The sequence below is a fragment of the Chrysemys picta genome, chromosome 5 (assembly GCF_011386835.1).
Source record: "Chrysemys picta bellii isolate R12L10 chromosome 5, ASM1138683v2, whole genome shotgun sequence".
Taxonomy (NCBI): Eukaryota; Metazoa; Chordata; order Testudines; family Emydidae; genus Chrysemys; species Chrysemys picta.
In genome coordinates this window covers 46,192,195-46,218,032 of record NC_088795.1, presented here as the reverse complement: position 1 = coordinate 46,218,032, position 25,838 = coordinate 46,192,195, and the positions used below count along the sequence as shown (strand labels likewise).

The following is a 25,838-nucleotide window of genomic DNA, read 5'->3' as shown; positions in this document are numbered from 1 at the left end:
CCCAGGAGCATAAAACAGGTGTGAAAGTTTTAAGGCTCCTTTACATTGCCTGAATGGTGTAAAGGAGCCTTATTGTAAAGGACAGTATGGGCTTATGGTGGTTTAGTGATTAGAACTGGTCTAAATTTTTGGACTGAAAAATTTTCCTATCAAAATGTGCTTCATGAACTGTTTACTACTGACCTTGCTGGAGATGGTCAGTAGCCAATATAAATTGTGAGTTTGATTCCCCAGCCCTTACTTGCTCTTCAGTTGCCTATGATGTAATACTGAGCATATGGCTGAATATATTAGTTGACTAATAACTAGAAATAAAGGGTCACACTTAGCTACATTATTATTAGATAAAGGCAGTTTGGGGATTTCCCTCCAATGCTCCCCATCCCCGTTCTTCATCCAGCTCAGCAGTCCACCTGCATCCCTGCCTGTGTCATATCTCCCTGTGTACTATCACAGAATAGCAGAGATCATCCTGAGGCACTTTTGCTGATAGCTTAACTTTATAGACCTTTAGAGTGATACAAGACATCTTTTTGGTCAAGCACATGCTTGATTTAAAATCTTCAGTACGTTATTTATGGTTAGTTAAGGAATACAAGGTCAGGGGCAGTTACTCAAAAATATGTCAGCTAGTGGGTCTCCAGTGGGTCATCTTCAGCTGAGGATGGCAAGAGTGTAGCATGCTGAGCATACTCCTTCCCCCACCCTGCCTTGTTTCCTATGTAGGGATTGGCATAGGACAGTAGCCAGGACTCTTCTATACCAAGGGAATCCTCAGCTAGGAAGATCTATGTGCTTTCTGGCTTTTTTCCTGTGCGAGAGTGGCACAAAGAGGTTAGATTAGCGTTCAGGATCTATTTTACTTATTGTGACTTTTTTCTATATTGTAGTTTAAATAAATTACCAAAATTGCAACAGGCATGATTATATTGTGTTATTTTGATGAAGAAAATATGCAGAATTTTAAAGTATTGTGTGCAGAATTCCCCCAGAAATACTCAGAGTGAATGAACAGAACAGGCAAATCATTGAGTGATCCCTCCCATTATCCACTCCCAGCTTCTGGCAATCAGAAGCAAGGGACACCTGGAGCATGGGGTTGCATCCCTCACCATCTTGGCTAATAGTTATTGATGGACTTAACCTCCAACTAATAAAATTAAACTGCTTTTAAATTGTTATTGCGAGCCTCAATATTTCCTACCCAAGATAGGAAACAGCCTGGTAAGTTTAACTCTTTGATGTACTGTATAGCAATACGATAAAGCCAAATACAGTGATATGACAAATCCAAATTGTAAATGATGTCTGTATCAAGTAGAAAAATATCTTTGGATTGTAAAATATTTATTTTTTCCTTAAAATCTATATCCTAGTGACCATAATGCCTCACTTCAACAACAGCTTTTGCTTTGCATATTGTAATGGCATGTTGCACTATAGAACACTTTCTGTTGGTGTGCAATAGTAGTGAAATAACTGAAATTCTCGCTTATGTGTACTGATGCAGATGCACATTCATTTATTTTCCTGTATCAACATATAGGATGCTCTAATACAGTACAGGCTAACAAAAATATCTTTTAGATAGAGCTTTGGTTAAAAACAAACAAACCAACCAACAAAAAACCCCAGACTATAGTCAGAACCAAAATTAAAGCACATGAAGTTTCTTTAATGCAGGATTTCTTAAACACCCCCTCCAGCTTTCTCTGGGTGCCCTACAGAGCTCTGTCCTTGGTTCCTTACTCTTCTCCCACTACACCTTATTGCTGGGTTCTCTCATCCAGAAACGAATTCAACTACCTCATAGATGATTCAGAGATCTATCTGTACTCCAGACTGGTTTCCTGCTGTCCAAACTAAATCTCAGCCTGTCTCTCTGACATCTTTTTGAGACTGTCTAGCTGTGAGCTCAAGCTCAACATGGCTAAAACAGAGTTCTTACTCTTCCTCCCCCTAAGCTGTCCCCCTGCCTGACCTCCTTTCTGGATCACTGATACCACCACCATTCTACTCTGACTGAGGTGTATAACCTGGGTACCATCTTTGACTTGGAGCTCTCTCTAGAGCCTCACATCCAGGCTATGTCTAAGTCTTGCTGATTCTTTTTCATTTCTCAGATATGGCCCTTCCTATCCACCACACAGTTAAATCTCTCGTCCAGGCTCTCATCATTTTATGTCTCAATTACACAACATCCTTTTCTCTGGCTTTTACAAATGCCATCTTGCCCTGCTGGTAATGTTCTTTACAACAGCATTCTGAATGGTTTTGACCATGTCATCTTTCTCTTGCAGGATGGATTGATTTAAATCAAGGAGATATAAATTGCTGATTTGAATAATGATTTAAATCACCAAGTGGAAAGCTTCAATTTACATCGGATTTTAAACAACTTTTCCATTGTTTTTTCAATTATTTTCTAAAGAAAGGTGCATTCTCACTGGGTACATAACCATTAAAACATGTTGATTTATAACTAAATAGAGCCTTTATACTAGATTTGGTACATCTTTTTGCTACCTCAAGTGGTATAGCATAACCATATACATTTATTTAAGCATATTTTCAGATTTTAATTGTACACATTTTTAGTACATTAGAAAATGGTGAATGATATATTGCTTATTTACTAGATTACTTTTTGCTCAAGATTTGTGTTAAACTGCATTAAGATGGTAACTGGAATTTAATTAAATACAAAACAGAACAAATTTTTTTATTAAACAAAATAAAGCCCTTAATATAGTACGTGACCTCCTGTGCCACATTTATAAAGCCTGACTTTTTAGAAAGTATTTTAAGAGATTATAAGGAGTTTAGGCCTCAACATAGTTTGTAACAAATTCAGATTTCATTTTAAACAGGTTTACTTTTAAAAAGGAAAGCTTATTACAATTTAAGTAACAAAATAAAAAAAAACAACACCAATTTTTATCCATCCTGCTCTCTTTGCATCCCTTCACTGGCTCCCTCTTCTCTATCATACCAAACTAGTTACTGGTCTTTAATTTACTTTAAGGCCCTTCATGATCTATCCCCACCCTCTGTCCTTCAGTATAGAAAAAGTCAACTTTCATCTCCAATCAGCCCATGTTGTCAGCCTCCATTGTGCACTTGTTAAATTTTCCAACAATCATCTTTGGGCTCTCTCATGTGCCCCTCACGCCTGGGAGAAACTTCCTTTAAACATTGACAAAATTAACTCCTCATCCTTCTTTAAAACTCTCCTGAAAACTCTACTGTGCTATGAGGACTATAAAATTTTTTACAATGGTTGGGCTGCTGACGTGCTGACACCATTGCTTATCATGCTGACCAGTACAGTCTCATTGTTTCCTTGTACTTCCCTGTCTGTACCCATCTGCTATCACTTGTTTTATATTTAGATTATGAGCACTTAGGGGCAGGGACTGTCTTTGTTTTCTGTGTTGGTACATACCTGGTACAACGAGGTCCTGGTCCATGACTGAAGTTCTCAGTCGTGAGAATAACACAAGTAACAAAAATAATAAAGAAAGTACAATTCTATTACCTTGTTGTGACCTTGGAGGCCATGGAAGAACTTCCTGGTTTGGCTCAGGTGTAAGACTGTCAAACTCTTCTTTACTGATGAGATTTAGTTTCTTGAAGTTTTCAACCTCTTGCTGAATTTGAAGAGAAAATTTCACAATTACAAAAGTGACAATTATGTATCAATCTAAAAACTGACAAGTTCACAGAATTGAGTTGCACCAGCATGCAACACGTCAAGCAGAATTCATTCACAATTGATCCTGCACAACCACAGGCCTTTCTGTTGAATTTGGGAGGTTGCACACAGCAAGCTTGTGAAAGAAAATGGAAGATGAAGCCGCCCCTGGACATGTGCAATGAGCTTGGCTTATAGAAGCAAAGTGTGCGCCCCTTAGGGCTCGTCTATACTTACGCGCTGGTTCGGCGGCAGGCAATCGAACTTCTGGGTTCGATTTATCACGTCTTGTCTGGACGCGATAAATCGAACCCAGAAGTGCTCCCCGTCGACTCCGATAATCCTGCTCGGTACGAGGAGTACACGGAGTCAACGGGGGAGCCTGCCTGCCGCGTCTGGACCACGGTAAGTTCGAACTAAGGTACGTTGACTTCAGCTACGTTATTCACGTAGCTGAAGTTGCGTACCTTAGTTCGAATTGGGGGGTTAGTGTAGACCAGGCCTTAGTATTGTTTTCAACGACCAAATTCATGGAACTAGAAAAAGTTACCCTACTTTATAAAAGGGCAACAGAACCCTCATTTTCCCAGTTTCTGTCCTGTGCCAAACCATCTTTCCTCTATAGTAAGGTGTGCACAGGAAGATTCTGGCAGTTTGGGCGGGGGACGAAGGAGTGGGCATCTCCAATTTACTCTCTCTCTCCTCATTTCAACATTGAACACAAAGAATATCAGGAGTAACTAGTAACTTTGGATGCCCAACTTGAAATTCCTTAAAGATGTCTGTTTTTTCAGAGGGTGGATGCTAAATACTTTCTGAAAAATGAGGCCTCTTTGAAATAACTCAAATTGGTAACCCAAAAATCAATGCACCCAAAAAATAATCACTAAGCACTTTTGAAAATCTTGACCAACAATTAAAAGAATGAGGTGGGAGAAAACATTTACCCCTCCATTCTTTCTACTGTCCTCTTGCAGTTTACTGTACAGTCTACAGACACCTTGCATTTTCGATCTTTATCTATTCCTTATTTTCTCCTATATTCTTTCTTCTTCTTTTCCCATCCTTGTATCTATTTCCCCTTTTCTTTAGTAACTCCCATTCTTTTGTCCTCTTTACTTGTTCCATACTGAAATAGGGTCCTGCCACCATGATTTGCCTCAATCCAGTGCTCACCAAGGGTGGAAAAAATGGAAGTACAAACACTATCCTAAATATGATGGTAATCCAGCTCAGCTGCCTGTAAACTTGCCACTCACAGCACTGCCCAAAGTCAGAAGTGGATCTGACAAGGAGCAGGGAGGACTAACTCACAAAGAGGGGTTCCTTGGAATGACTGATTAGTGAGCAACATGTGACAGGGCAGGAGTGGAGAAATCTGAGTTCCTGAGGTTCCAGCAGCTCAGGTAGCTTGCTGGCCAGCTACTCGGTGTAAAACCACCAGTGTGTTTAAAAATCCATTGGTTACAGACAGAGGTGTTTGTCCTTTAGGGACACAGGCAGGGGTGAAAGTAACTTAAAGGACTTAACGGTATTCCGGAGTCCTGAGCAGGCGTGGCCTCAACCGGAAGAGGTGTGGCCTCAATGCAAAGAGGCGGGGCCTTTCAAATTTTAAAGGCCCTGGGGCTCCAGCTGTGGCTGGGAGCCCCAGGACCTTTAAATCACTCCGGAGCTACCAGCTGCAGAGGCGGCTGGGGGCGAATTAAAGGGCCCAGGGCTCCGGCCAACACGGCGCTCTGAGCCATTTAAATCACCATGGGATCCCTGCCACCGCTACCCCGGGGTGACAGGGCTTGGGCTCGGGCAGTGGTAGCCATGGCAGGGCTCTGGTGGTGACTGAAAGGGCCCGGGGCTCCAGCCGCTGCGGGAAGCCCCGGGCCCTTTAAATTCCCGCCTGAGCCCGGCTGCCAGAGCTCCGGCAGTGATTTAAAGGGCCCGGGGCTCCCTGTAGCAGCTAGAACGCTGGGCCCTTTAAATCCCCGCTGGAGAAGCCGGTCCAGTCTGGCACAACATACCGGCTCTTGCCAGTACACCGTGCCGTGCCGTACCGGCTTACTTTCACCTCTGGCCATAGGCCACCTTAGTAGTATTCCATATTATAGTATGTGGACTAAACTTCTGCAGGTTCACTCCTGTTTTGTGGACCCACAGATGGGCAAGGAAATAGAAATATAGATTAAAATGAGGTTGTGGGTATTAAATCTGGCATTTTACTTGCTCTTTCATGCCACCTAACTTTATAGATGATAAAAAAAATTGAAGATAAAATTTACAGTGCAATGACTTCAGTTTCATTCCCTCATACTCTACCCTACCCCCAAAACAGGGAAATCAATTTGTCTTTCCTATGAACACATTTAAAAATTGTATTAAATTCAAGCTGTTTGAGCACATGTAAAGTCTGAATTATCTATTGTATACTCTTAGCATTCAAACACTACCCCACCAGCCTAAAATACCCTATTGTTTAAAACAAACTATTCCTTCACTGGCTTAGATTTAAGTTTGAGGGTGAAGAGATACATTTATCTTTAATTTAGCAACCTCTGCTACACCTAGGGTCTATAATAGAAAGCATGACAGATGATATGCAGCCATTTGCAAGTAATTAAATTGCAATCAGAAGTTAAAATTAAACAAAATAATTACAAACACATACTATAGGTATACATATGATAATTATTTTCTATTTTCTTCCACCCAATTAGATTTTTGATAGTATAAGTGGCAGGAATAATAGTCAATTTTAGGCTTGTTTGGTCAAACATCTGTTTAAGTTGTATGACAGAAAAAATTACCTTTATGGCTGTAGAATCATTTTCACCCTGCTCCATCCATAAATCCTGTTCATAATAGTATAAACCATCATTAATAGCTTTAGCAAGTTCTGATGTAATTTTTGCACGAGACACATGGTTGCCAGTGCGATCTCCACCAGGATGTTTTCTCATATAAGGTGGTGTCTGTGTTACAATCAAAATTTTGTTTACATCGTGGTCATCAATTTCATAATCTGAATCATTGTCTGACCAATCAGTAAATGTATTTTTGCGACCTTCTATTTGTTCCATCTCCTCATCAAACAAAAAATCAAGCTCTTCTTGTTCTTGTTCCTGTGAAGGTGGGGCCTGCTGTTGCTGACTTGGTGTGTGCTCTAGTGTATGCACAGATTCCTGAATGAAGAAAGGTAACATATGACATTTTCTTTGGGAAACAAATTACTTGGTTATTCTGTTACTTCTTTTAATGGATACTGACAGGATCATCTCAATGGATGAAAACAATAAACCTTAAGAGGAACATTTTGAAAGGCATTTTCAAAGGCACAAATGGCTGTTAGCTGTCTAATTGCTGTTGACTTGCAAGGGTTTCTTAAGCTTAGTACAAAGACAAAAATTACAGTGCTAAGGTCCACAGAGAATTCTGACACCAGCTTTTCACTAAATTCTCTCTCACACTGTAAAACATATAATTTCTCAACAGAACCTAAACACCTCCAGCTGTGCCACTGCACATGGGCCCTATTTTAAGGGCCAGTTCATTTTCCAAAATTAAGAGTGGTCTTTCCTTCTACTTTTAAATACTCTTAAGATTCCAAATTAGGATAAATTATTACATATATATTATGTATATTGTAATATCAAGTTAGGTGATCCATTATAATATGAACAGTTCTTTGTTCAATATAATGGACAGTTTTATGATCTGGAGCAAATTTAGTTCATTCTGCTCATACAGACTGCAAGTATCCTGAAGAGTGTTAATTAGGCTTATGTGACGGTATCAACACTCCCTCTCACTACATAGCAGTGGTATACTGTAATATTTCAGAAAATATGCAAACAACGAATTTTTTAGGGGGGAGGTGTTTTAACATTTTATCAAGGTAGCTAACAGTACCTTTAGTTTGACTGGGGATGGACGATGCCTCTTTTTCACTTCTATCCAAGGCTCAGAGTCCAGATCTGGCAAGCTTGTAGACAATCCTTTAGACATTGTTTGAAGGTTACTTGTTTCAGTGCTTTTCTTTGGGCTTCCCATTCTTGGAGAACTTGGTGCAGACTCTAAAATTGTAAATTAGTTGTGTATTCAGGTTTTTCTTTTTTTTTGTTGCATTCGAGATTTTACTTTCATTGTAGCTATAATTCCTATTTCTAATTAAGGTTTAAATATGACACTGATCAGAACAAATTAAAAAAAAGACTCAATTACTTGCTATTCTATATTTTAAAGAACAGTTTACATTGGTGACTCCAGCATAAATTAAAAGTGCCTCTGACGGAATGGAAGTTATCCATAAAACAAACAGCATGATTAGTGACAAATTCAGTGCTCTGTATTTGGCAGTGGTTCGAGCACTGCTAGAATATTGTGTGCAGTTCTTGTGACAACAATTCAAGAAGAATATTGATAGCGTTCAGAGAAGAGCCACAGAATGAACAAAGGATTAGAAAACAAGTCTTATAGTGACAAACTCAATGAGCTCAATCTATTTATCTTGAGAGAGAAGGTTAATGGATGACTTGATTACAGTCTGTAAGTACCTACATTGGGGTGTGTGTGTGGGGGGAATATTTAATAATGGGCTCCTTCAATCTAGCAGAGAAAAGTACAACACAATCCAATGGCTGGAAGTCCAAGGTAGACAAATTCAGACTGGAAATAAGGAGTTAAATTTTTAACCGTGACAGTAATTAACCATTGAAACAATACACTCAGGGTTGTGGTGGAGTCTCCGTCCCTGACAATTTTCACATCAACATTAGATGTTTTTCTAAAAGATATGCTCTAGGAATTATTTTGGGGAAGTTCCATATCCTGTGCTATACAGGTCAGACTAGATGATCACAATGGTCCAATTTTGGCCTTAGAATCTATGAATTATTCTGAAATCAGTTTGATATGATCAGTCATACACTAGAGATGTAGTCCTATGGATAGGGATATATTACTGCTGGCTCCTTTGGGGAAATACATGTTTTAATAGAGTTAATGTTATAAAATATGACAAGCAAAGAAATTCAGTTTTAAATCTGAAACTCTGTCTTGACTCTCTACATCTTTCCATTTACCAAAGAGAAGGTAATCTTACAAAACATGCACATCTCTTGGAAAAACATGCAACATTAACCACAAGTTTACGGTCTTCTGGCACACTGTGCCTTTCTAACTGTCAGCCTTGCAATTCCCATTCCAACTAGCAGAGTTGAATTTTATACTTGCTATTCCTACTATGAAATCAAATATTAATGAAAAATAAAATGCAGACTTGTTGGACTAGACAGCAGTTTCAGTCCTAAAATTTTGTGTTTCTATGAAATAAATTCTTTACCAGTATATGAACCAAAAGCTTTGCCTGGTATAAATTCTGGGCAGTTGATGAGCTGAGAGAAGTCAGTTTGTGGCTGATTCCGTGAAGGTGGACCAGGAATTGGCCATTTTTCTGGGTCTACCCTTTTTCTCATCTTCTGATCCACTATTTCCACTTCTGTACTATCCTTTAGGGCCTGTGAGATAAACATGTTTCACCATTAAAAAATATACACATCGCCAACACTGCTGATAACCATATCTTTTGTGACTCTCTCAGTGAAATTAAACACAATCCCATGATTATCTGGGAGGGAATTTAAACTATGTCGTCCTCTACAGATCTTTACATTACTGTCCGACGTAAGTAGGAACATTTTCAATGCAAACGAGCACTAGGCTCTCAAACACCTGCATGCCAGAAATTAGTGACTATTTTAAAGAAAACTTACCTTTAAATTAGGACAACCTGGACGAGTCAGTATAAAACTCAGCACCACTTATTTTCAGTACCATAGTTTTAATTATTGTGGCATACAGTTTCAAATATTAGCTGCTAGTTATATTTTTGAAGCCCAGATGCAGAGCACCAATTAACCAAAATTGATGATTCTTTATAATTCCTTATTTAAGGGACAGCGTTCACTCGGAACATGAAGCAAACTGCTTTTCTGGACAATTAAACAATGAAATGAAGTTGAGTAGTTCAGCAACTGCCAAAGTAGTTTATTGCAATTATTTTCCAGTGTTAATGTGATATGACAAAGTTGCAAGAAACAATACCAAAAAAATATTGCTTGACTTACAAGGATTTAGAAGTTTTGTAACTTTTTTCTTCATTTTTGGCATTTGATGAAAAACAGGGAGCAGAGTCAAAAAGTGAATAATTTTAGGTAGTCTGTATAATGGAATGGTCTGTCACATGAAGTTGGTTAGTGTAAGGCTGAATGGGTAACTGGCATAAATCTCCTCTAAACTCCAAGGGAAATGGAAGGATAGAAACCAACTGCTGAGTGTGCCCTACAGTGTTGGTTTCTCCTTCCCTTTTTGCTAATAGGTTTACAATTTGGGTAGCTGTACAGCTTGCTGGTGGAGTTCTCCTTTGACATGAGGGAGGATGCGGTGACTGCTGCTAGCTGAGAAACTGCATTCTGAGTCACATGGAGAGAGCTGACTGGCCACAGCTTTGTTGACCTTTGAAACCTATAGCTTGCCTATGAGTCAAACTCCCACAGTGCTTTGGGAATCATGGTAAGAGAAGGGGAAATAGTTTGCTGAGAACTACTAGAAAAGATCTGACAATTTACAAGGATTGTTAAGCAAGATATATTATTTTTAGTGATGCATTAACAACAAGAAACATATGCTTAGGTTAGAATTTAATATGTTTCTCTCTTTTCTGTAAACATTTAAATATATTGGAAATTTATGGGTAAAAATAAGATGTTATTTCCTCTTTTCCCATACAGAGAACAAAATTGTAAACAGGCGGGCTACAAAAATGTCAATTCATAAGCCAATTCAGAACAAAAACAGTGCAAGCTAATAGTCATCGGCTGCAAAAACTGGTTCTCACAAATTGTGGTAATGTATCTGTTATTCACTGTCCAGTCTAATAGACTAATAAAATTCAACCAAGCTGACTGATCTGACATCTCTTTAAATTACTAAGTAAATTCAAACCCTTGTGGGGAAACACTGGTGGCCCATACAGGGACCTCAGTAGCCAGTATTGACTGAACCTGACAAAGCAGGACCATAACCTACTTGCCAGGAATAAGATCAAGCAGTAGGGAAGTTGGAAACACTGACTGAGAGGCATCTAGAAAACTCAGCACATCCTGCTGCCAGGCACTTTGTGGGGGGTGTAAAGGTAAAATAAGAAATAACAGATAAAGTGAAATGCTAACCTGTGAAACACCGTAAAAAGTAAAATTCTGACTGCTAATAGTAATAAAGGAGCTGTGAAATTCAACTAGGTACTAAAACCTTTAGTTTTGAATTACTTGGCAAATTCATTCAAGATTATTTTAACAAGGTTAACTCATCTAACCTTTATAAAGATTTGTTTTTCAAGGGTGAAATTACCCAAGAAGTTAGTTATCTACGTCCTGGCATGTCCAAAGTAAAAAAATTCCTAACTTTTCATTTTGCAGGTTTTTGTAACAGGACCACAAACAGTTTTTCTTTACTTTAATCTGTGACCAAGACAATTATTGAGGGAAGTGGATTATAGTAACTTTTAAAAAAAAATTAATTCATTTTATTTGCCACTAATCCATTTGCTTTATACCCATAAAAATGCAGTGTAGTCAGAAGCAATAAAACAGGTACAGATGGGGAAGGAATGGTCACAGGATTCACCTTTAAATCCTCATGAACCAAATTTAATCTTAGCAACAAGGAGTTGTTTGCCCATGTATGGAAAAAAGGTACCAGTGGGATTGGGGCCAGAACAAATTCACAACAATCTGATTTATCTGGTACACAATGTCCCCCATCATAAAATCATGCAAAATTGGAAACGTTAGGCTAGTGGTCACAAATGAGGGATTTGTTTTTGTTTTTTGGAACGTAAGTTCCTACCCATTAATGGTTACAGAGAAAAGCTTAAAAATGTTACCCCCACTAAATTGTAAAGACTCAACCCAGAAGGCAAATAAAAGAACCCCACTTTTAAAATCTCATTTTAAGCCAATTATGATATTTGAGGGCCTGATTCATATTTTAAAAAAACCATTTGAGGTGGCAATACAAAGATGTTGCTATGGGAATTTTTGTAACTTTATTTTAGTTCCTACAGGACCTACAATTATTTAAGAAAGTAGTATGTTTCACCCTACATTTTTTTAATGCTTGTGAGTAGTCTTCTGCCTCTTTCCCCTTCAATCCATAGTTCATGGATGTTGGATTGCTGAGAGACAGTGGCGCGAAGTGACTAGACACTGTGTGTGATTTCAAAGTCTGAAAGAACATCTGATTTTTCCAAGTCAAGAATACTTTTTGTTGTATACACAAATATAATTTCATGGCAAGGTCTTAGTCCTTCACAGAGTAGTGAGAAGTCCTCTCCATAGCAGAAGTTAGCATTGGACTCTAGGAAGAACAATGTCCTCAACCCAGAAGGGATCTCATTTTCTTTATGGACCCTTAGGCCTGGTCTACACTAGGAGTTTCTCTCGAATTTAGCAGTGTTAAACCGAATTAACCCTGCACCCGTCCATACAACGAAGCCCTTTACTTCGATATAAAGGGCTCTTAATATAGATATCTGTACTCCTCCCCGACGAGAGGAGTAACACTGAAATCGGTATTGCCATTTTGGATTAGGGTTAGCGTGGCCGCAATTTGACGGTACTGGCCTCTGGGAGCTATCCCACAGTGCACCATTGTGACCTCTCTGGACAGCAATCTGAACTCGGATGCACTGGCCAGGTAGACAGGAAAAGCCCCGTGAACTTTTGAATTACATTTCCTGTTTGCCCAGTGTGCAGAGCACAGGAGACCATGCAGAGCTCACCAACACAGGTAACCATGCAGTCCGAGAATCGAAAAAAAGAGCACCAGCACGGACCGTACGGGAGGTACTGGATCTGATCGCTATATGAGGAGAGGATTCAGTACTAGCAGAACTACGTTCCAAAAGACGAAATGCCAAAATATTTGAAAAAAATCTCCAAGGGCATGATGGAGAGAGGCCACAATAGGGACTCACTACAGTGCCGCGTGAAAGTTAAGGAGCTCAGACAAGCCTATCAAAAAACCAAGGAGGCAAACGGTCGCTCCGGGTCAGAGCCGCAGACATGCCACTTCTACGCTGAGCTGCATGCAATTCTAGGGGGGGCCGCCACCACTACCCCACCTCTGACCGTGGATTCCAAAGTGGGGGTAATCTCAGCCATGCCCGAGGATTCTGTGGATGGGGAGGAGGAGGAGGACGAGCTTGCGGAGAGCACACAGCACTCCTTTCTCCCCAACAGCCAGGATCTTTTTCTCAGCCTGACTGAAGCACCCTCCCAACCCCCAGTCAATGAGGCCAAGGAAGGGACTTCCAGTGAGTGTACCTTTGTAAATATAAAACATGGTTTAAAAGCAAGCGGTTTTTAATGATTAATTTGCCCTGAGGACTTGGGATGCATTCGTGGCCAGTACAGCTACTGGAAAAGTCCGTTAACGGAGCGGAAATCCTCCAGGGACATCTCCATGAAGCTCTCCTGTAGGTACTCTAAAAGCCTTTGCAGAAGGTTTCTGAGCAGTGCAGCCTTATTCCCTCCTCCATGGTAGGACACTTGACCACGCCATGCTAGTAGCAAGTAATCTGGTATCATTGCATGACAAAGCCTGGCAGCGTATGGTCCCGGTGTTTGCTGGCATTCAAGCAACATCCGTTCTTTATCTCGCTGTGTTATCCTCAGGAGAGTGATAACGTTCATGGTAACCTGGCTGAAATACAGGAATTTAATTAAGGGGACAGAGGTGGCCGTTCCTACTGGGCTGTTTTCCTGTGGCTGAAAAGAAATCCTTCCCTGCAGTTAGCCAAGAGGGGGGAGTGAGGGGGGGAATCTTCCCTGATACCAGCCACACGGTGGGGGGGAGGGATAAAGTGATCATCCCAGAGAATTGGATGGGCAGAGGGGTTAGTTTGGCTTCTGCTGCTGCACATTAACAGGAAAACCGCAGCACTCAACAGGCTTTGCTTGGTATGTGGGAAAGGAGGGTGCTGCTTGTAGGAAAGCTGCAGAAACTGAAAGACAATGGCTTACCATGGCCGCATGCAAGCCGAATTCTGTTGCCCGGATCTGCGTCTGTGCTCTCTAACACCAAAGCCGCAGGCACTCAATATTAAGATGCAAAATGCGACCTTGTACCGAAATCACATGCGCTATGTAATGTGAATAGTGTTGTCCACCGTGAAAGAGTATAAGCATTGTTCTGTAAAATGTATCTTTTTAAATATTTCTCTCCCTTTTTTCCTTCCCTCCCTCCCACAGCTGCAAATTTTTCAAGCCTCCCTCCTCCGTCCCGAAGGCTATCTCAGATAAGGCATCGAAAAAAGGACACGAGACAAAATGTTCTTGGAAATCATGGAATCCACCTGCAGTGAAGGAGCTCACCTGAATGAGTGGAAGGACATGGTATCAAAGTACAGGAAAGATGCCAGTGAACCTGAGGACAGGAGGGACGCTCGAGATGAGAGGTGGCAGGCTGCAACGCTGGGGGTGCTGCGTGATCAAACGGACATGCTCTGGCGTCTGGTGGAGCTTCAGGAACAGCAGCAGGAGCACAGAGTACCGCTACAGCTGCTGTATAACCTTCCTCCCCATTCACCATGTTCCATAGCCTCCTCACCCAGACGTGTAAGAACGCAGGGGGGGGGGGGGAACGACTCCATGCACCTTTCCAATCCACCCCAGTGAACAGCCCAACCAAAAGGCTGTCATTACTTTGAACTTTTTTAGTGGCCTTTTCCTTCCCTCCTATCCTCCTCCCAAACCCCACCCGGGCTACCTTCTCAGTTCTCTCCCTCTTTTTATAATCAATTAATAAAGAATGCATGATTTTTAAATAATAGTGACTATTTCCTTTGAAAGCAAGCTGGGATCGAAAGGGAGAGTGGGTTGCTTACAGAGAACAAGTCAATCAAGGGGGTGGATTTTCATCAAGGAGAAACAAACAGAACGTTCACACTGTAGCCTGGCAAGTCATGAAACTGGTTTTCAAAGCTTCTCTGATGTGCAGCACTTCCTGGTGTGCTCTTCTAATCGCCCTGGTGTCTGGCTGCGCGTCCCACACCTGCAACACTATGCGGTCCCACCAGTCTGTGCTTGTTTCCCAGGCCCAGAATTAGCGTTCCACGGCATGAACCTGCCCCATTAACAGCATGATCTCCAAAGCACCGGGGCCCGCGGTTTGATGGAATTCCATGTCCACGTCCTGATCACACTCGTCGCCGCGCTGCCGTAGCCTCCTCATCGCCTGGTTTTGCAGGTTCTGGTTCAGCATAAACTGCACGATAACGCGTGAGGTGTTTACAATGTTCATGACTGCTGTCTTGAGCTGAGCGGGCTCCATACCTGCCGTGATATGGCGTCTGCACTGTTCACCCAGGAAAAAGGCGCGAAACTGTTGTCTGCCATTGCTTTCCAGGAGGAAGGGGAGGATGTACCCAGAACCACCCACGACAATGTTTTTGGCCCCATCAGGCATTGGGATCTCAACCCAGAATTCCAATGGGCAGAGGAGACTGGGGGAACTATGGGATAGCTATGGGATAGCTACCCACAGTGCAACTCTCCAGAAATCGACATTAGCCCCGGTACATGGACGCACATCGCCAAATTAATGTGCTTAGTGTGGCCGCATACATTTGACTTTATACAATCAGTTTTCAAAAACCGATTTCTGCAGAATTGGAATAATCCCGTAGTGTAGACATATCCTTAGAATTCCTCCCCTCAGACTAGAGCGCCATTTGTGTATGCTCCTTATAAGCATTTTCTTCTCACTGACAACTGGACAGAACTTGCTTGGACTGGGTCACCAATACTTTAATTGTTTTAAGAAGTTCAGTGATACAAGAACTCCCGTCTCTTTCTTTTTCATCAAACAAGACTAAGCATGTTTAAGATTTACATTTTCTACCCTCCATGTAAGAAAGCACTTTGAGGCATGGTCTACACTTAAAAGTTTACTGACCTAACTATGTTGCTAAAGGGTGTGACTTTTTTGCTGACAAAAGTTATGCTGGTAAAAGCCCCTGTGCAGACAGTTACACTGTTATAAAGGCACTTTATTCCAATATAGCTTTATTTTGCTTCACAAAATTGAAATAAATTTATATATAGAAAACACTAGAGTGGGTTTTTTTTCAGCTTTAACTATGCTGGTGTAGTGCAGAAAATACAAATAAATTTAGTTAAATGTAACACTAAGTTACACATAAAATCAGGGAAATAAAGAGTTAATCTTACAACTGAAAACTTAGCGTCTTTGAATATACTATATGCTTTATAGCAGCTGTTCTTAAACTATGGGGCAGGCCTCCCAAAGGAGGTGCGGGAATGTGTCAAGGGAGGCACGAGTGGTGTGCTTTTTTTTTTTTCTTACTTCTTTTTTTGAAGAGCTCTGGCTGTCAGCCCTGAGTTGGTGGGGCTTGTGCAAAAGAGCCATGCACACCTGGGAGGAGGGGATAATGGGGACAGCCGGAACCCCACGACCTGGGCTCAGGATTTCCTCCCTCTCTGCCCCAATCCCTCACTGGGAGGCAGCCAGGGCTCAGGTTCTTCTCCCCTCCCCTTCAATCCCTCACCAGGAGGCGGTGGGGGCTCTGGCTGTCAGCCTTGGAATGGCAGCAGCAGCGCAGAAGTAATGGTGGCAATGGGGTGCTAAAGCTGCTGTGAAAAGTGATATCAATGAAAATCACTTTTCACATGGCCCGGCCAGCAGCTGCTGCTCTCCACTCTGCCTTCAGAGCTGGGTGGTTAAATATGTACTTGTGGCGGGGGGAGGGGGGGTGAAGAGAGGGATGATGATAAATGACCATAGACACAAAGAAGGGTGTCCCAATTAAATAAGTTTGAGAATCACTGTTTTATAGGACATTTTGTATACTTTATCTTAAGAGTATTACTTTTCATATCACAAATAGTATGTGTATAGTGCTGTTAGCTTAACGTCGCTGTTGAAACCTTAACAGAATACAGCCAGCTTAAATCACACTTGATCCAATTCATACCTACTATTACCAGTAATGACTACGATGAAAAATAACTAGAAATTTGCAGGAGGTGATCCTTCCAGTTTGTCTACTTTGACTATGGAGGTTGAGGAATGAAATGCACGTTTTTCTCATGTTGGTGTGGCTCTTTAACACAGCAACAGAGAAGAGAAAGTTTAAGAATGGGAATTTAAAAAAAAACAACAACACAAGAAAGGGCCAGAGCATGACCATAAGATCAGCGTATATTAGTTAAAATTGTAATCTAAAAATGTTTTTAGTAAAGCCATCATGTCTGAGCCATGTTAAAAGAAAACAGAGCTAAAAATATGAAATTACAAGATCTATTTGCATTCCTTTATCCTGCCGCCAATATTTAAATTACCATAACAAAATTTCTCAATTATTGCACTGTTCTATTTTTGCATATTCTTAAGAAAAAAATCTAATTTAAAATACGTGATTCTACAATCACAAAAATTGGCAGGATGACTCAGATAGGTGAGGTACCTGAAACTTTAAATTCTTATTTTACACTTACTAGAATACCTTACATTTAATTTTCTGACTTCAATTTTAATTGAATAACTTTGTTACGTACAAAAGATTTCAAGTTTGTTTCTAAAGAAAGATAATTAGAAACAGACATAAGTTGGCAGTAAGTTTCCAATCAGTTCCTATTTAGCTGCACACACATTTCCAATGCATCTCTTGTGAAGCATGTACATTACAACTTAAATGTTTTAACAGTATGCACATGTCAAACCCTCATACTTAATCAAAACCAATTGTTTTGAAATCTGCGGAGACAGTACTCCTCTCAGTGAGCACGGTTTACATGCAAAATTTCAATTTAAAAGTGTACTCAGTTCCCCCCACCCCCGCAAAAAAAAGTTGTTACAAAACAATATACAATCAAACATGGCTCAAAATTAGCTCAATTCTTCCCCTTCTGCCCCCCAAAAAGGAAACTAAGAAACCAAGCATGGAACGTTTTAGCAGAAAATGAACTTTCAGAATATTATGAGAAATTTTAAACAGAGGATCAATGAAAACCATTTTGCAACCTTAATTATAGCAAATACTTTAGAGCAATTGCTCTAGTAAAATGAAGGTTACTAACCTGTAACTGCAGTTCTACAAGATGGACTCCACACATTCATGCTTTTGGGAAGCACTAGCAGTACAACTCATAGTAAAACCTTCTTGTATCAGTTCCAATGAAGAGCTCTCACATCTCCCCCAATCCTTCTCTTCATTGTTCCTGAATGTTCTGAGGCCAAAAGTATAAAAGGGGACATGGCACTCTGGTCAGCTCAGTTCCTTCCACTGCTTTCTTAGGTCCAAGATTTTAATTAGGATTCTGAAGTAGAGAGGAAGGTGGGCAGGGAGTGTGAATGTGTAGAATCCATCTTGAAGAACTCCAGTTACAGGGGAGTAACCTTCATTTCTTCTTTCAGTGACCTCTACACATTCCCACTCTTAACATAATTTGATAAGCAGTACTGTCAATTGAAGAAAATGGTAAACTGCATCCTATTTCAACAGAGACTGAGTACTCCGCTACCAGATGCACCTCACGTATCAAGATCCTAAATCAAGCGGACAACATTTAGTAAATGTGTACAGAGCACTATGTTGCAACTCTGCAGATTTCAATAATGGGAATATGTTTAAGCCATACTATAGAAACTGACTTAGCCCTGGGGGAGTATGCCCTCACTCTTGCAGGAAGAGGAGCAGAAGCTAGTTTGTAACTCTCCTTCATATGCAGTCTAACCCATTTGGATAAGCATTGTGATGGGATTGCCTATTACGATTATCTATATGAAATAAAGTGATCTGAGGACTTTCTGAAGTCTAGTTCTTTTTCAGATAGAAGGCTACTGCCTATTTAGCATCTCATATGTGCAGTTGTGATTCATTTGAATGTGCAATAAGTCTGGGAAAGACTGTAGACTAATTGACTAGTTAAGATGGAAGACAGTTACTACCTTGGGCAGAAAATTTGAATGTAGATAAAGGAACACTTTCTATAGAAAACTGAACAGAGGCTCTGCCTTCAAGGCTTGTAGTTCGCTTATGGTTCTGGCAGATGTTACTGCTACAATGAATGCTGTTTTGATTGATAGATAAAACACTAAGCACTCAGTTTCAGATGATGGTCTCAAATTGAATAAGGACTAAGTTAAGGTCCCATGATGACGCAGAATCCTTGTCTGGCACTATACCCTTCCTAAACCTTTAAAAATCCTTCATAGACTTTTAACACTATACCTTTCGTAGACCTTCTCCACCTGGGGTAAGAGCATTTACGAGTAGATTGCTTTCTGGAGTTTAGCAGGATGTGTTGTACATCTGACAAACCGGCTCTCTCTAAATCAGTGAGTGTCCTACAGACCCTGCTCCTAGGTGTACCACAGGTCCATATGCAAAATCCAGCCATCCTGCTGAGGATAAACAGATCTGCGGTTGCTGGTAGAGAACATTATACTACACCTTGAAGAGGTGAAGGAGAGCTGGTAAGCACTTTTGTCTTGACCATGCCTGAGCAACCAGAATTACTCTGTTTTTATCTTCTGTTTTGTTCTCTGGATTAAAAGAAAAATGGGTAAAGGTATGGAAAAGACCTAATCTCCAGCTGAGTAGGAATGAATTTGAAATGGAGCAGAAGCTCAGGCATCTGGCATCATGTCTCATTGTGACCAGATCTACTTCTGGATGATGCCAAAAAGTGAAGATTTTCTTTGCAACTGATGTATTTAGAGACCATTCGTTAACCCCTCTTAGTCTCTGCTGAGACAATCCACCAGCTTGTTTTTTCCCATTAGGTGAAGAGCTATCAGGTAAATATGAGGTATGCACCAGCTCTGTAGCACTGTAACATCTTTATGTAGTTGTGAGGAATGAGCTCCTCCCTGTTTGTTCACATTGAACATAGCTGTCGAATTGTCAGAGTACTTTGTCTTGTGAGGCAGAAAGGATCTGAGAGCTAGACTGATTACCTTCAACTCCAATACACTAATATGTATCAGGACCAGACTCCAAAGAGAAACTGCTGAGCTCCAGTTCATTTGCAAATTTGACACCATCAGATCAGGATTAAACAAAGACTGTGAATGGCTATCCAACTACAGAAGCAGTTTCTCCTCCCTTGGTGTTCACACCTCAACTGCTAGCAGAGCACCTCACCCTCCCTGATTGAACTAACCTCGTTATCTCCATGCTGATTTATACCTGCCTCTGGAGATTTCCATTACTTGCATCTGAAGAAGTGAGGTTCTTACCCACGAAAGCTTATGCTCCCAATACTTCTGTTAGTCTTAAAGGTGCCACAGGACCCTCTGTTGCTTAATATGTAGCTGTTTTTCCAAGTGCTTCCAATGACTGTGGGTTATTAGGTCACTGAAATGCACTCCCACCCCAGAGTGGATGCATCCAACTGATAGTTGCTGATGGGAGTGGAGGCTCGAATGCCACTCCTTTCAGGATGTTGACTGTGTCAATCATGTAAGAGACAGGAGCTCCTCTTCTGGGAGAAATAACTTAAGGACATGCTGTCTGAACTTGGCAGGTAATTTTTCACCAGCCTATGTTACAGAGCTCTCATTCTGAAATGAGTACATGGAGTTATATAGGTTGTTGAAGCCAGCTCAGCCTGAGGAAGAACATTACTGTCAGGTTGGGGTTCCCCTGAAGTCTAATAATGGATCCATATTTAAGGATCTTTCCTTTGGAAGGAAGACTTTTCCTGTTTAGGAATCTAAAATTACCCTGAAGACAAGGATTTACTGTGTAGGACTTCTATTCCTACAACTATTTGCAGATCCAACTTGTCCTACTGATAGCACAGAGGCATTGGACCAGACATTCAGAGTAATAGCACTCGTTACAGAAAGAGTATAACATGCTTTTAGGGATTTACGCTGACCAGCCACCTTACGCTTCAGTCTAGGATCTAAGGATGTTATAGGACCCAATCCAGAGGAATAAGAGCAATTTGGAACAGTGACTGGACCTACTGACAGGGGCTGGCATTATGTACCACAACTCTTCCCAAAACCAGGAGTACTGGATTCAAGGGAACTCCTAACAAGATCGGCTCTGCTGAGACTGACACCTGGACCATTCTGCTACATTAGGAATGAGGATCCTTTGGTACCAAAGGCTTTACCACCCTTCTTCCTGGATCAGAGGATGGTATCTTGAACAGAAACTTAGAAAGCTTCCTCTTAGTTCCCAAAAGAATGGGGGCCAATGCAGGCCATTCTTCACTCATGGAACCAGATTCATCAGCACTAGAGGACTTGGTCTATAGGACCTCCTGCAGCAGGAGGGCTTGGAGCAGATTTTGACACTCCTTATGGATTCTTGAAGTAGAAGTCCTGCATACTGTGCACTGGAAAGGAAAATGTCCCTACGATAGCACATGAGACACCTCATACGAGTGGGGGAGAAGAGACAATAGTGAAGAGGCACATCTTAAATCCTGGCTACCTTCCCTTCAGATCTGCCTCAGAATATGGGAACCACCCTGGGGTGCAGAACCTATAAGTATCCTGATAATTGTAAAACAAAACACATTTCAATAAAATAAAACAATTAAACTACTCCCAAAACTAGCTAATAGCACAGAGTTGCTTGAAAAGGTGGATCTCGAAGGGTTCCAGTCTGTTTGCAAATGTAGCTGGAAGAAACAGACAGCTAGAGTGCCACCTACTTTATAGCCTCATCCTCAGAGTACGCACAGTGAGGGAGTGGGGGCAGGAAGGAGTGCAAGAATGCTCCAATGAGTCTGGCTATGAATCGTTCCACCATCAGAGCTGCACTGCTGGTGCATCCCAAAGTGGGAATGTGTAGCGGTCAAAGAATTAAATAACTTTTCCATTCATCGTCTACTTATTGGATCCTTATCAGTGTAACCCAATTCTTGTTAGCATGGATTGACAAACACCTAGTACCTGGAGGACTAACTGGTTGGAGGTACTAGACTGAAGATGGGTGGGGGGGAGAGAACATACCAATAAGGTTTAGCACCAATGAGCAGTGCAGTTTCCAGGCTACCTCATGATACTGTGATTTCTACTAGGGTGCTTTCCCTGGCTTGGGACTCCATCTTTTGGATCATCTTTGATAGTAGGTATCTGATAAATCTGAAGCTCACCACATAACCCCACCAGCTGCTGCGAGAAGCATCATTCTGGTCTTCTCCCTCTACAATGCTTCCTGGATGCTGAAGGGGAGGCATGAAAAGGAAGGGCTCTTCAGTTCTCTAACCTTCTCCCAGACTCTTGGCTGCTGCAAGAAGGGGAGAGGAAAGTTTCTATTGCTCTCCACCTTCTCCAGTCTCTGTTTTTTGAAATTTTCCCCACTCTGTGAATAACTACTTGTCTACCTGTTGCTATGCAGCTTTACCAACGGCAATGTGAAACAGACATGACTGACAGTTTCACTACTGCCTACCGATTTCTGAAAAGCAATAGCAAAGACCTTTTGTTAGTTTTACTTTGCCACTTCTTGGCAAAGCTATGAGCAGCAGCAGTGCCATCTGCTAGCAGACAGCACTGCATCAGTTTATACTGTTCACAGCTGGAAGGTTCTTCGTGTAGCCTTAATTGGCTGGCAACTTTAAAAAAACAAAAACAAACTATATTCTGAAGAAATTGATTGTTTAGGCCAGCCACGCTCACCAAGAAATATTTACACCCTGCCACTTGCAAAAAGGTGAATGGAGTTTTCAAGATTTCATTGTAATACATTTTAAACTATACAACATTTGTACACATGCATTTAAATCACTTTACCTCTAAAATTAGGTTAACATTTGTAGTCAGAGCTTGCACACGATGGAAGCTGGCAATTAAAGAAATAGGCAAGAATCCTTGTTGGTCCATCTTTCTCCTCAGAAAAAAGTCTCTTTCCAAATTTTCTATGCTGAAATAATACTCACTGGAGAGAGAAACATGTAAATATAAGCCCAGTGTAGGGTATAGTCTCTTTAATTTTGAATTCAAGTTCATCCTTGTCAAAATCTTTATTACAAAACTTGGTATATTTTATTATCAAAAAGATTGATATTTATCACTGTATGTTTGTTACTTATGAGCTAAAAGTTATAAAAACAGCCTAGGTAATTAAGTAAGCCAAATGAAACAGTACTTTAAGGTGATCAGTACAGTACATTCATCCGAGGTATAATCGAGGCCTCATTTTTCATTCGCCCAATTAGCATAAATGAATGACAAAAGCAAAATAGAAAAGCAATATCCCTTTTCTGATCTTTCTTTTCTCCTTCTTACATGGATGAGAGGGAAATGGTATTCTCTCAGCATTTATATGGATGATGCTCCATATAGTTGTATCAATATCTCCATCCTGGATCTGCAGCTTTTTCTACTACTCAGGTTGCTAAAGATCAGAATGTTTAGGTGCCCTATCCTAGAGCGAAGGCATAGGCACAAGCACGCAGTCTAGATCATATCTTCATGCAAGCTCAGGTGAGAAAGAAAGCAAGCAGAAAAACACACTTTCCTTTGTTCAGTACACTGAGGCGTAGTGCCTGAATGCTCCAAAGGATACTTGGCAAAAGTGAAGTTCTTCAAAAATAAAGGATATTAAGGGAGTGAGACATGGGAGGGGGAAAAAGGTGCAATAGGCTCTCTAGGTATCCCAGGTCAGGGGAGGGATAGGTTGAGGGAAGAGGAGAGTCTCTAGGGTGATTAAGTTGCTTTATGAAATGATCCCAAGATGTCAAGATCTACCAAATCAAATGATGGTGTAAAGACATGAAGGAATTATAACTGGGAGCCACTACAGAAAATATAAACCTGAAGACATCCTGGGAAGAGGTATGGAAGCTCAAACTGGCAATGGCTACCAAAAAGCGGGGCCCCTCTGACAGATCCTGTGTGAGACTGTGGTCCTTTAGGAACTGGATACTTTAGGAAAAAAAGGGAGTTGAGAGTAGAATGCTGAAAGGATCTGAATGCTGAAAAGGTAAGGCATTACTGTAGATGAAAGGAATTTTGGTTTCTGGAGAGAATCATATTACGTGAAGACCTCTCATGAAGTTGAACTAAAGACGGAAGGTACCAAAAAGGAGACCACAATGTCACCATTGACTCTGAGCTGTAAAGGAGGAACCCAATTTATTCTTTCATAGCCTTCAGTACCAAAGAAGTTTGAAGAGCTAGCACTCTACATGAAAGACTTAACTCCAGCAGAGAACAGATACAAAACTTCAGAACTGGAAGAGATGTAAGCCTCCTCTTAAAATCTGAACCAGCACAGAAGAGTCTTTAAGGCTCTTTTTACCTGAAAAGCAGGAACTTCTTCAGCATGCTGTAAGCAAAGTAAACTTTGATCAATGAGTCCCTATGCAAACTGAATAGGATCCAACCTTTATTCCCTGCAATAATATTCCACAAGCTATTCTGAATTCCTAACCTTTTCCAGCTTAAGACAAAACAAGTACAGACCAGGGCCGCCCAGAGGATTCAGGGGGCCTAGGGTCTTCGGCAGCAGGGGGCCCCCCAGCCGCCAAATTGCCGCCAAAGACCCGGCACTTCGGCGGCGGGTCCCGGGGCAGAAGGACCCCCTGCCGCGGGTCTTCAGGGCACTTCAGCAGCAGGTCCCGGAGTGGAGGGACCCCCCGCCGCCGAATTGCTGCCAAAGACCCGGAGCAGAAGCAGCTCCGGGGGGCCCAGGCCCTGTGAGAGTTTTCTAGGGCCCCCAGAGCAAGTGAAGGACCCCGCTCCAGGGGCACTGAAAAACTCTCGTGGGGGCCCCTGCGGAGCCCGGGGCAAATTGCCCCACTTGCCCCGCCCCGGGCGGCCCTGGTACAGACACACTAACACTGTTAACTAATATGTTACCTTTACATCTATAAGGTAAAGGTAAAACCCAAGATTGTTCGACCTAATCTCCCAAGTTCCAAAAGCAGGAATGAATAAAGGAAACTGAAGAAGTTGACTCAAACTCTTAACTACTTTACTGGTATCCACCATTCTGGAAGAGGGAATTTGAAAGAACATTAATGAAAATGTTTATTTTCATGTTCTTCCTGTTTTTCTCTGAAGTCTTTTGAACTTATTTTCCCTCCCCTCCAGAGCTGCAAGTTTGGATATACTCCTGTGATAACTTTAAATGAAATCTACTTTTTGATGTGAACTAAAGCATTTTTGAAGAATCAACATAATGTTTGAAGTAAGTCTGATGCAATATATATTTAGTTACATTTTTTTTAAATAAATGTTAATATACATACCTATAATAATCCTCCTCCCCAAACAAGTTGGTCCCCGTTACATGTACAGAATTGCTCTATCTTGACATTTTTGTTCTTTACTGTAATCAGAAATACTCTCAAATCTCAGATGGAGATTTAACATTTTTCATATTAAGAGATTAATAGTTCTAAAACTCATTTATACACAAGGATACAACCTTACTTATCCAAAATATCCTTACTTTCTTGGACTCCAAAAAGAACTCCTCTCTGGAAGGCTGAACATTCTGTTGTACAAGTTTATTTTGCATGAACTTCCCTCTCTGGCATTCTAGCTTTCATAATTTATAATTAGAAAAATATCAGAAGCAGAATGTTAAAGATTTCCATTTAGATGACATTTAAAAGATAGTTGAGGAAGAAATGTAGCTTTCTACCCCTTTGTTCAAATGCAACGAGAAAAGAAGAGATTATGGAACCTCACAGATTCCCAGAACCATTTGAAATGAGGGAAAAAAATGAAAAGGTTATATTCTAAACCTGCTCAACAGTCTCTCTCATGAAAGGCAAATTCCACAACCAATGAATCTTAGGATTTCGAACAGGCCAGGTGACCAATAATGCTGGTTAACCAGCGATCTTAAGCCTTTAACTGACACTTGCCAAAAGAAAATACAATACTTGTTGCTAAAAGAAAATACAAACAACATCAGAAGTGACCAATGTGTCTGATATTTTGCTGAGCATCAGAGGGGGACATCAATCTGTCCTACCTTAGAAGATCTGGATTCTACACTGCATGCCCAAAAATCTGACCAACAGTGGAGCGTCTGTGCTCCTCCCTCACTTGTCTGAGGACAGTGGAGGGCGATTATCCTGACATGGAGCTG

The 25,838-nt window shown here is 41.1% G+C and overlaps 1 protein-coding gene across 7 annotated transcripts in view; it reads right to left on the bottom strand.

Annotated features, from left to right (window-relative positions):
- Positions 1–25,838, bottom strand: part of LARP1B (La ribonucleoprotein 1B) — a 108,598-nt gene that overhangs the window by 20,939 nt on the left and 61,821 nt on the right. For 6 of the 7 annotated variants that reach the window (XM_065597679.1, XM_005282756.5, XM_065597682.1 and 3 more), the window contains 5 exons: positions 22,526–22,670; positions 9,027–9,201; positions 7,595–7,758; positions 6,493–6,867; positions 3,539–3,650 (listed from right to left, as the gene is read on the bottom strand). In XM_065597679.1, the coding sequence (XP_065453751.1) occupies positions 3,539–3,650; positions 6,493–6,867; positions 7,595–7,758; positions 9,027–9,201; positions 22,526–22,670 (971 nt within the window). Of the gene's footprint in view, positions 1–3,538; positions 3,651–6,492; positions 6,868–7,594; positions 7,759–9,026; positions 9,202–21,885; positions 21,955–22,525; positions 22,671–25,838 lie in introns of all 7 variants that reach the window. The other variant, XM_065597678.1, reaches the window with a different exon arrangement.